Source organism: Centropristis striata, chromosome 12 (assembly GCF_030273125.1).
Source record: "Centropristis striata isolate RG_2023a ecotype Rhode Island chromosome 12, C.striata_1.0, whole genome shotgun sequence".
NCBI classification, from domain to species: Eukaryota; Metazoa; Chordata; class Actinopteri; order Perciformes; family Serranidae; genus Centropristis; species Centropristis striata.
The window spans coordinates 37541896-37554342 of record NC_081528.1 but is presented as its reverse complement, the minus strand read 5'-3'; the positions used below and the strand labels follow the sequence as shown (position 1 = coordinate 37554342).

General features: G+C 35.4%; 1 protein-coding gene across 1 annotated transcript in view; it reads right to left on the bottom strand.

Annotated features, from left to right (window-relative positions):
- Window positions 1-12447, bottom strand: part of LOC131981619 (ecto-NOX disulfide-thiol exchanger 2-like) — a 331480-nt gene that overhangs the window by 67155 nt on the left and 251878 nt on the right. Inside the window, exon 7 of the mRNA XM_059346003.1 lies at window positions 3984-4217. Coding sequence (XP_059201986.1) covers window positions 3984-4217 — 234 coding nt within the window. The remainder of the gene's footprint in view (window positions 1-3983; window positions 4218-12447) is intronic.

Here is a 12447-nt window from a genome sequence, read left to right as displayed (position 1 = left end):
GATTTTTAGACACATGTGTGAATTATACAATCAAATAAAAGTTGGTCCAATCACTAGAAAATGAAAGACACTGACCTTTCCCCCACAAATCTGACAAATATGTGATAATGGCAGTTGCAAAGTGGTCAATTATTGGTCATGAATAAAAAAGCAAGGCCAAAAAATTACCTGCAATCCAGATCTAGTGGCTTTTTAAGGCTTTAGTGAGAGAGTAATGTCACCGGGGATCAACAAGGAACCTCTTGCCACAGAAGTTTGATTACATTAAGAATTTAAATGGCTCAACAAGATATCCTCACACCTCTCCTGATATGTGCTCTGCATGCTGATGGGAACTATACTCAACTATACAGAGCATTTAAATGTTTAAATTATAGGACAACTCCTTTGCAGTCAAGGAATATGATTAACAAGTATCAAGTCACTTTAAATTCTCAGTAGGCAGCAAGAAGTATAAGACACTCAGATGAGAAATGGGCTGCAGACACTAAGGAACACTTAATGAAATGTCAAGTGTGTTTAGATTACTGTCGCTGCTGCCTCCAAATACATTTAGAATCAGTTTCGACATATTTAGGTCCCTTCATCCCTCTGCACCTGGTTACATGTTGAACTGGTAAATATTTAACTTATTCCAATTAGAGCGCAAAGGACGAGTTGATTAAACAATTAGTCAGTCAACATAAAATGAATATTTAAAAAAACAGTTTTGATAATCCCTTTAATAAATGATGAACTTTTGTCAGGCAGCCGGTTTCTATTTAACCACAATGACAGCTTTGCATCAAAACGAGGAATTCAAAAGGCTGAAGTGAAGAATTATCGGTAACACTTTACAATAACCAACTAAGTGATGTTTATAGATGGTTTATAAACAATTAATAGCCATTTACAAAGTGCTATACATATTTAATCTTTAAATGTTTTCAACCAATTTCTCAAAGGTATATGAATCATTTCAAAATCATTAACATACTTAATATGCTGTTAAAATATTGAAATAAGTGCAACTAAAACTATTAATAAACTATTAATTATACTTTTTAATGGTAAAGTAACTATAAACTTACATTAATATACCATCTATTTGTCATTTATAAATTATTTAGTTAGTTAAACATTAATAAATTATGTATTTACCATTCTAAAAGGCCTATATACGGTTTATAAATGATGATTAAACATTAATAAACTATCTGTTTACCATTTATAAATGACGGTTATTGTAAAGTGTTACCGAATTATCTTTATATTTCCTCCATATTTCACTACAAAAACCTTATGCTTATTGTATGTTATTTTAGGGATAAATCACAATCTAAAACTGTGTTTTCTGTTAAAAAGTAGAAACTTAGTAAGATAGGAATTAGACCAATCAGCCATCTTTTAAGTGGTTATGTACACTGTAAAAAAACTGTTGTTTTTACGGTAAAAAACTGGCAGCTGTGGTTGCCAGAACTTTACCGTAATAAAAACGGTTGAACTTTTTTAAATATTACGGTGAAAAGATATTAGCACTGTTGATTTCATGTTTAAGATTGCCATTTTATTCCATTTTTTACTGTATAAATAAAAGCTTTTTCCATCAAAAGAAATACTGTTCTGCCACATAATTGAAAAGAAAATACTTTATAAATGCCGCATGCATTTATTATTATTTTTTTACAAAAGATAAATGCAAAAATTACAGCAATGACTTGTATATATATTACATTAAATACATATTACAGTGTATTTTACAGTGAAGTAATGTATTTTTCAAAAAACAAAACTGTAAAAAATGCTGTTTTGGCTGATATATGCATTCATGGTGTTTCATTGTTACTGAAACTGAATTAACTCATTTATCATTTCACAGTCTTTTACTGTTAAGCAGTTTTTCACCGTAAAATCTACAGACGTTTTTTACAGTGTATGCAGTCTGATCTTGAGCACACAGCTGATTGGTTCATGGTTTGCTTACAGGACTTAAAGTGTGATTCAGTGTGAACAGAGAGATGGACACAATGAAACTAACTGTAGCCACATAAAAAGAAGATAACTGACTGGTTGCATTTAGAGAGCATATCTGAGAGAATATCTCATAGTATGCTGAGTGCTTGGCTTGATGATTCAAAGTACTGGAGAAATTCTAATTTTGATGGTGGCGCTTAATGAAAAGTCAGGGGATCAACAAAGTTATTACAATTCATTCTGAAGGGGACATGAGTGTCTGTACCATAGGTCATAAAAATCTATTCAATAGCTGTTAAAATATTTCAGTCTGGACTAAAGTGACGCATCGACACAAAGCCACTTTTAGCTGCTTCCTGCTTCTTCAATGTGAAGGTTTGCAAGTTGCATATGTGCTGTTTGGGTGTAATAAATAAAAATAAATGATTGCTGTAGTCATGATTTGAACTTTTTCATGTAGCTGTTCAGCTGTCCACTGTGGCTGCATGCTGTGTTCCAATCCCCATACTTCCATGAGTACTTAAACGCAGCACACTATCCACACTTACTAAGTACGCAGATTTCAGCAGGTGAGTGTCATCACCTTCTGAACAAAATACATTTGAAGAAAAACAAGTAGCCTTACATACAAACAATAACTTATAAAATACTGTTCACTCTTTTAAGATGTGATATATTGTTTTATATTTGGCACAAAGACAAAAGGTTGGTTGTTAAAAAACACCAAAGAATTGTCCAAAATGAGGCATACAGTACAAAGTGTTGATATCCGCTTGGACTGGTATTACGTTTTTCATTTAAACAACCATTTGACTGGGAAAAGCTCCTGTAGGAGTAGGACTGTAAAGAGGCGATTAGTGTCAGTCATGTGTAATCATGTGTATTCTGGACCACTTTGTGTCGTCACCCGTGAAAAACTTCCTGTTTTGAACGGCGAAAAAATGACCCTTTGTGTTGTTTAATCTTTACTTCTACAATCCGGCAATATGGCTCCATTAACGCAGCAAATGTGGAGATTGCACCATTACAAACATTTTTTTCGAGCTGAGCGGCTCCGCCTCTTCCGCTACGTAGACAAGATGGCGGCCGTTGAGTGCGTATCGTGTACATCGTTCCACACTCAGCGTTTTGACCATTATGAGGGCAACATCCAGGTCCTTTAGGTTCACTTCTTTTCACCGCGATCAGAATCGGAACACCCTGCGTACTCAAACTACACTACCGGTATAAAGTTTTAGAACACCCCAATTTTTCCAGTTTTTTATTGAAATTCAAGCAGTTCAAGTCAAATGAACAGCTTGAAAGGGTCCAAAGGTAAGTGGTGAACTGCCAGAGGTAAATAAAAAAAGGTAAGCTTAACCAAAACTGGAAAATAATGTACATTTCAGAATTATACAAGTAGGCCTTTTTCAGGGAACAAGAAATGGGTTAACAACTTAACTCTATGGAGTCTTGGGCTATTTTGTCCATTTTTGAATTCTTTTCATGTCTTTGTAAGTCATTTTGTGTCTTTTTTTTTTAGTCATTTTGTGTCTTTTGGTGTCTTTTTTGTCATTTTGTGTCTTTTTTTGGTCATTTTGTGACTTTTGGTCTTTTTTTGTCATTTTGTGTCTTTTTTTAGTCATTTTGTGTCTTTTGGTGTCTTTTGTGTAATTTTGTGTCTTTTTTTGGTCATTTTGTGTCTTTTTTTAGTAATTTTGTGTCTTTTGGTGTCTTTTGTGTCATTTTGTGTCTTTTTTTGGTCATTTTGTGTCTTTTTTTAGTCCTTTAGTCCAACATAAAATGTGATTTTGAATCTTTTTTTTACTTTCAAAACACTATCATGCTCAATAAAGAATTCTAAATGTTGCAAATGTGCATTAATTTCAGAGTACTCTGAGACATTAAACTGCATAATTTTCAATTAAATTCTGGAAAAGTTGGTGTGTTCTAAAACTTTTGACCAGTAGTGTAAGTATAGTAAGTACTGGAAGTATGGGGATTGGAACACAGCACAGGTGAGTCTGCAGGTTGACTGTCTGTCCACCAACCTTTGATCTTGTCTCCCAGCTGGCTGCACTCGTGCTCGGAGTAGTGTACGATGGGGGGAGGGGAGGGGGGCCGGAGGCGGTCCTCCTCTATCTTGCGCCGGTGTCTCTCCTCCCGGGCCAACATGCGCTGCCGGCACTCCCACTCGTAGAGGTCGTCTCTGGCCTGGGCGAAGTCCACGTGGAGACGCCCGGTGTCTTTTTTGTCCGTGCTCGACCCCAAACGGATACGGTAACCTGGACAAATGAATAAAAAGGTGAGGACTCGTTATAGTTAACGAAAACTAACGAAATAATGAAAACTAGAATTGAAAAAACGTTTTCGTTAACTGAAATAAAAATAAAAACTAGAGTTTTTAAAAAACGATAACTAACTGAAACTGTATTGTGTGGTTACAAAACTAACTAAAACTAACTAAAATCATAGTGAAAATGTCCTTAGTTTTCGTTTTTGTCAACTTTTTTCATTCATAATTCAGTGTTTCTATTTGAACATGCAACACATGGTGAATATGTTTACTGAGACTGGGATGTTTACACTAGAACCAGAATACAAAACACCCAGAACTGTAAGAGTTAATAATCTTATTGGGGCTGAGATGATAAACCAAAGGAAATAAAGGCAAAATTTATTATGACCTCTTTGAATCACGCACCCAACACATAGCCCATTACAAAAAAACTAAAACTAACACTAAAACTAATAAAAACTAAACTAAAACTAAGCATTTTCAAAAAAATAAAAACTAAACTAAAACTAGAAAACCCACTCTAAAAACGAACTAAAACTAACTGAATTTGAAAACAAAAATTCACAACGAAATTAAAACTAAAACTGATGAAAAATCCAAAACTATTATAACCTTGCTGGGGACATGTGGACAGCTGGGACATTTAAGAGATTGCATGAGTGTAACATCAGGGTTAAATATTAATTTCCATCAACACCTACTCTGACTCAGAAAAACAAGCACAAACAGGCAGATGAAAGGCTCCAGTCACACACAGAATCAGTATTGTATATATCCACACATACATCTGACAGGTTAAACTGATCAGCTTGTCCTCGTTTGTAATAAGTACATGAGTAACATCAGTTTTGTAATTGAAGAAGTCAGTAATTTAGTTTGCCATATTTCCCTGATCCCAGACGCTCATTGAAATACTTGCAAATTCCACATTTCAACCCTAGAGAATATTGGAGGATATTACATACTGCCAGAATGTGTAAAAAAAACATATGAAAATAATATTTTGAGAAACAAGTTTACGAGATTAAAGTGGCAAATCTACGAGAAAAAAATCCACAGATTTATGAGATTTAAAGTGGTGAATCTGGGAGAAAAAAGTTGCTTTTTTCCCACTTTTTTCTCGTAAATCTGCGACTTTTTTCGCACAGATTTGCCACTTTAAATCTCTTAAATCTGCAACTTTTTTTTCTTGTAGATTTGCCACTTTAACCTAGTAAATTTAACTTTTTTCTCTAAATATTACCTGAACTTACCAAATAAAGTTCTTTGCCTGATGAAGGGTTAAAGAACTATTTCGCAGTAATCTTGTGGTGTAACAAGCTAAAGCTACCCAACCATTGATTCAGAATTTCCAAAGATGCATCTAACTGAGTTTCAATTTGAGCAAAAGCCTTTTACGACTCTTATTGTTGAAAGTGTAAAGAAGAAAATGACCTTGATGAGTCTATGAAAGCTGTGACACAAACATCTTCAAGTTTCTGATGCCGGTCGAGATTATTTACACACACAGAATCAGTATTGTGTATATCCACACATGCATCTGACAGGTTAAACTGATCAGCTTGTCCTCGTTTGGCTCCAGATAGACTCTCTACTCTTTTTTTCCCACCATGCATTCTGTTATTGCAGCTTCACGCCAGGTGTGCAGACCAACACGTAGACAGACAAGAGCCCAGCTTGTCCACAGAGCTTTTTATTCTGTACATACACAAGTGTGAAACGCTAATTAGAGCGGTAGCCCTGGATCACCTCGCCGCCTCCCACATGACACTCACAGCTCACTCTGCTGTGTGTGTGGGCGTAAAGTGCAATCACACTTGTTTTGTTAATTGATTGGTCTGAATGATGTGTGAGAGGTTGGGCTGTTTACAGCAGTAGTTCTCAACCTTTTTGAGTCGCGACCCCCAATTTAACATGCATGTTGTCCGTGACCCCCGCTCACTGAACACAATCTCACACGCACAGTTCAGATCACCCAAAAAAGAAACAGAATGACCAAAAAAAGGAAACAAAATGATCAAAAAAGACACAAAATGACCTAAAAAGACACAAAATCACCAGAAAAGACACAAAATGACCAAAAAAAGACACAAAATGACCAAAAAAGACATTAAGTGACCAAAAACGACTACACAAAATGACAAAAAAAGACACAAAATGACCAAAAAAAAGACACAAAATCACCAGAAAAGACACAAAATGACACAAAAAAAGACACAAAATGACAAAAAAAGACACAAAATGACCAAAAAAGACATTAAGTGACCAAAAACGACTACACAAAATGACCAAATAAAGTAAACAAAATGACCAAAAAAGACACAAATTGACCACAAAATGATCAAAAAAGACACAAAATGACCAGAAAAGACACAAAATGACCAAAAAAAGGAAACCAAATTACCAAAAAAGACACAAATTGACCACAAAATGATTTTAAAAAAGACACAAAATGAACAAAAAGACCAAAACAAATGATTTGGCGACCCCCAGAAATCATCTCGCGACCCCAATTGGGGTCCCGACCCCAAGGTTGAGAATAGCTGGTTTACAGGACAGGAGGCCTCACAAACAAGGGCTCAACCTTTCCTCTGAATACATTTTGAGCGTGCAATCATCAGAGGAAAGTGGAGATAAAGTTGGATGTTGGTGCGAGCAGAAGAAAGAAAGATGCGAGTGAGTTTTAGGTTGTTTCTTCAGTCTGCTCACCTGCACCTGGGCTCTCTGCTCGCTTCAATATTTCATAGAGGGAGACCTCTGTGTGCCGAGGCAGCTGTAGTGGTGTGTGTGTGTGTGTGTGTGTGTGTGTGTGTGTGTTCTTGTACTTCCTACATAGTGAGGACCGGAACACGTTTTTAACCAACAGAGTGAGGACATTTTGCAAAGTGAGGACATTTCGGCCGGTCCTCACTTCTTTAAAGGCTTTTTTGAGATTTCAGACTTTGTTTTAAGGGTTAAAGGTTACATGATAATGATAATTAACTGAAACTGTATCGTGTGGTTACAGAACTAACTAAAGTAAACTTACGTAAAGTAAACGTAAAGTAAACTTCTTAAGTGTCCTTGTTCTATTGTGTTTTTTTCTATTGTTGTTTTTATTTATGCTACCTCAGTATTTTATTTTATTTTATTCTCTTGTATTTTATTGTACTTGAATACCGGACTGCTGTGACAACCGAATTTCCCTTCGGGGATGAATAAAGTAATCTATCTATCTATCTATCTATCTATCTATCTATCTATCTATCTATCTATCTATCTGTGTGAAAATGTCCTTCATTTTCATCTTTGTCAACTTTTTTCATACATAATGAAGATGGATAAGGCAAAGGGAAAAAAGGCAACATTTACTGTGACCTCTTTTAATCTCCCACCCAACAAATACCCCATTACAAAAAACTACAACTAACACTAAAACTAATATAAACTTAACTAAAACTAAAGCATTTCAAAAAAAGATACTTCACTAAAACTAGCAAACTCACCTTAAAAACTCATTAGAACTAACGAATGAAAGATTCAAAACTATTATAACCTTGCTAGGGAATCCACTATACCAATGAGGGCCCTCACAAAGATAGAAGTACAAGAATATGTGTGTGTGTGTGTGTGTGTGTGTGTGTGTGTGTGTGTGTGTGTGTGTGTGTGAGTGTGTTTTGTGAGAAGAGGCCAGAGTGTTACGGAAAGTAGTATTTATGAGAAAGCTACACAGGTCTGTCATCTTGCTAATATATGGACTTATAGCTCCAGTCTTTCTGAGGGGAAGAGGTAGATGAAATCACACACACACACACACACACACACACACACACACACACACACACACACACACGCACACACATTAAATAATGCAGAGGGTATTATTGCAGTGGCTGGTCTTTTAAATGAGCTTTGTGAAGAGGGAATATATGGCCTGCAATTCACATAGAGAGATTTAAAGCATCTGTGCAGCAGAAGCTGCCGGATGGAGATAAAATAAGGAAAAAAAAATCCTAAGCTGGTGTCACATGACAAACAGAAAGACCGCTTCCTCTCCAGGAGCAGTGAAAGCGGCGTCCCATTGGCCGAAAGGATTTTAAATGTGAGCAAATTAATCTGTCCGGTGGTGTGACCCTGGAACAAACTGATGGAAGCAGGTGACACTGTGAGTCAGTCAATAACAGAATGACATTAATATTATCTTACATACATTGACATCAGGGCCTTACTTACATTGTGACTGTGATACTGACGGCATGCATATGTTACATGTAGTTGTAGTATTGAATGTAGTCAGGGTCTCCATTTGCTGCCGAAAATTTTGCATTGAAATGAATGGGACGGCCAACAAAAAATGAGCGAAAAAGAACAATAATTGGAGACTTTTAAACGTCTACTTCTCCGGCATAATTTCACCTAGAGACTCCATTTAAACTTTAAACAGTAGACACAAGTCTTGTGTATCGGTGTATTAATCCACGTTTCGATAGGTCATATAGTTTTTTTATCAATCCCTGTTCAATGACCATGATCATTTTTGGAGAAATTCTGAGATTATAATGGGTGTGTATTGCACGGAATGTTCGTGTCAGAGTGTGTGACATCATCGCCAGAGTGTAGAGGGAGAGAAGAAATTGTCAAAAAATAAATTTGAAAACTGCGCTCAAGGCCGCAAATTCCACTCTACAGAAATAATTTATACATAGAAACGTAGGAAAATTAGTCTTCTCCCTCACAATCCTCTGGTAAAGCTGTCAGAGTTATAGTTTGGGCGTAGGATGCCCAGATGTTCAACCAACACACACCAACTGCCTCATTGTGTCCCATATTAAAAACGCAGGAAGATTTCTGAGTTGTCTGAGATTTAACAGTTTTTTTAGATCGCTCTAACAAAGCTATTTTTTCATTTTTCTTAAAAAAAAAACATATGTAGACGTTCAGGAAGAACTCGGGACGCTCAAAGTGAAGTCGGATCAATGATAGGTATTATGGTTTTGCCAAAAATGCTTTCTGTTCGAGGCCAGAAATTCCAGTCCACCTCTGGCTGCTGTCACTCTTTCATTAACAGGTGTCAGTTAATTCTGTTGATTGCTTTGATGTGATTGCCTTTGATCTTTGATCTGATTACAGTTACAGATACACACACACACACACACACACACACACTTTGAGGTTAAAGGGCATAGTTTGAAATCTCTGAAGAATCTCATCATAGTGTACACACACCGGCAGTAGTCCCTGTGGTACTTTCACAATTTCCCCAGAGGAAATTTTCTAGTTGACGACTCTAATTGTTGAAAGTATAAAGAAGAAAATGACCTTGATGAGTCTATTAAAGCTGTGACACAAACATCTTCAAGTTTCTGATGCCGGTCGAGATTATTTACAAAAAAAACAACATTATTAAGCACGTAGAAGGACGTCTCCCCTCAGTTTCACACATCTAGTACAGCTGTCTCCGCTGTGAACTCTCCATCATATAAATAACAGAATGTAAACACACAGATGACACAACGTTGGTCTCCCACTCTGTAATGAGACAAGGTGAATTAAAGGTTAGCTGAATATGAGCATACTGCTCCGTCTCTGACGTCTCTGAAGGAAGTAAACACAGTTACTGTGGGGAATAGAATTAAAGCGTGATATGGTCTGATCATGATTAACCCTTTATCAGGCGAAGAACTATATTTGGTAACTTCAGGTAATATTTCGAGAAAAAAGATGCAAATTTACTAGATTAAAGTGGCAAATCTACAAGAAAAAAAGTTGAAGATTTAAGAGATTTAAAGTGGGAAAAAATAAACTTTTTTCTTCCAGATTCACCACTTTAAATCTCATAAATCTAGAAAATGTTTCCCATAGATTTGCCACTTTAATCTCGTAAACTTTTTTCTCAAAATATATATGATTAAATTGGGGAATCTGGGAGAAAAAAAATACTTTTTTCCCCATTTTTTTCTCGTAAATCTGCGACTTTTTTCGCACAGATTTGCCACTTTAAATCTCTTAAATCTGCAACTTTTTTTCTAGTAAATTTGCAACTTTTTTCTCAAAATCTTACCTGAAGTTACCAAATATAGTTCTTCGCCTGATAAAGGGTTAATACATGTGTTAAGTATTTGGCCATTACACATTCTGTTAAGTATAAAATCAGCTTCTTACAGTTACACATTTAGTGATTGACAGCATGTTTCTGATGTGTTTTACCATGAGTTAACAAGGACATTAAGAGGAGACGCTTGAATCCAAAAGGTGTAAGAATATTTCGTTATTTGACAGTTTGTGGGTTTATTAATTAATTCATTTGCCTAAAAAGCTCATGAAATGACAACAGACATTCAAATCTTCTTGTAAACCTCAATAGATGCTTTGAATATGAAAAATAACCACATTCAGTACAGCTCTAATACAGTTAGAGATTTAAATAAAAAAGGAATAAAAAAGGAACAGAGCTGTATATCAGGACTAGGGGTGTTAATTATCTTTTTTTTCTCATTGATACCTGACTCCCATTAACAATAAATGTTTACTTTTGTTTTTATTGTATTCATGCATATTTTATTTTGTGCTGGCAGTACATTTTACATTTTATTTTATTTATTTTTATCCCATTTTTAATTTATTTGATCTTATTGCATCTTACTGATCTATTGTTTACTACATCTCTTTGTATTGTGTTATGTATTTATTGTTTGTGCAGCACTTTGGAAACCTTGTGTTTGCTAAAATTGTGCTATATAAATAAAGTGGATTGGATTGGATTAACTGATGATTTTAAAATGCACTATTTTCATTTTATTTTTGTAATCATAACAACAGCCAAGTCCTCAGTCCAGTGGGCAGCTTGTCTACTTTTTTTTTATTCAGGAATATCAACAGCTTGTCTCATTCTGGCTTCCAGATCTAAAGGACTCTCAACTACAATACATATCCAGTGTTTTTCACTTTCAAACAATTTGTATGGAGGGCAGCAAACTTTCCATCTATCTGTCCAAACCACCGCTCCTCCCGCTCCTCATCTATTTATCCATCTGTCAAATGGTCTCGAGTGAATGTGTGAGGCTGGAGAATTGTAGTGCTGAATGATGGATATCAGCCCTTTCATTTCCATCAGAGTAAAGGTTAACAGCTCATCATTCTTCCTACACCTGAGGTGAAGAAGTGCCGGGCCACTGAAAGCAGTGGACTGACAATACAAGCGGCCTCTACAGATTCAATATTGTCCTAGCAGGTAGGAAAGAAAGCTGTTATCCTCTGACCTTTAAGCCCAATGTAAACCAATACACACCTAAAAACAAGGCTGCTGGTTTGTTGGGGTTTCCATTGCACAGAAGTGGGGATTTGGTTTAAAAACAACAAACCATATGTTTGACAGAGAGCTGACCACACATGAAATGTTCAAATAAAATAAAAAAAAGACAGGAATATACACTACCGGTCAAAAGTTTTAGAACACCCCAATTTTTCCAGTTTTTTATTGAAATTCAAGCAGTTCAAGTCAAATGAACAGCTTGAAAGGGTCCAAAGGTAAGTGGTGAACTGCCAGAGGTAAATAAAAAAAGGTAAGCTTAACCAAAACTGGAAAATAATGTACATTTCAGAATTATACAAGTAGGCCTTTTTCAGGGAACAAGAAATGGGTTAACAACTTAACTCTATGGAGTCTTGGGCTATTTTGTCCATTTTTGAATTCTTTTCATGTCTTTGTAAGTCATTTTGTGTCTTTTTTGGTCATTTTGTGTCTTTTGTTGTTTTTTTGTCATTTTGTTGGTTTTTTTTGTCATTTTGTGTCTTTTTTTAGTCTTTTTGTGTCTTTTGGTGGTTTTTTTGTCATTTTGTGTCTTTTTTTGGTAATTTTGTGTCTTTTTTTGTCATTTTGTGTCTTTTGGTGTCTTTTTTTGTCATTTTGTGTCTTTTTTTGGTCATTTTGTGTCTTTTTTGGGTCATTTTGTGTCTTTTTTTTGTAATTTTGTGTCTTTTTGTGTCTTTTTTGTCATTTTGTGTCTTTTTTTGGTCATTTTGTGTCTTTTTTTAGTCATTTTGTGTCTTTTGGTGTTTTTTTTTGTCATTTTGTGTCTTTTTTTGGTCATTTTGTTTCTTTTTTTGGTCATTTTGTGTCTTTTTTTAGTCATTTTGTGTCTTTTGGTGTCTGTTTTTTTGTCATTTTGTGTCTTTTTTTTGTCATTTTGTGTCTTTTTTTAGTCCTTTAGTCCAACATAAAATGTGATTTTGAATCT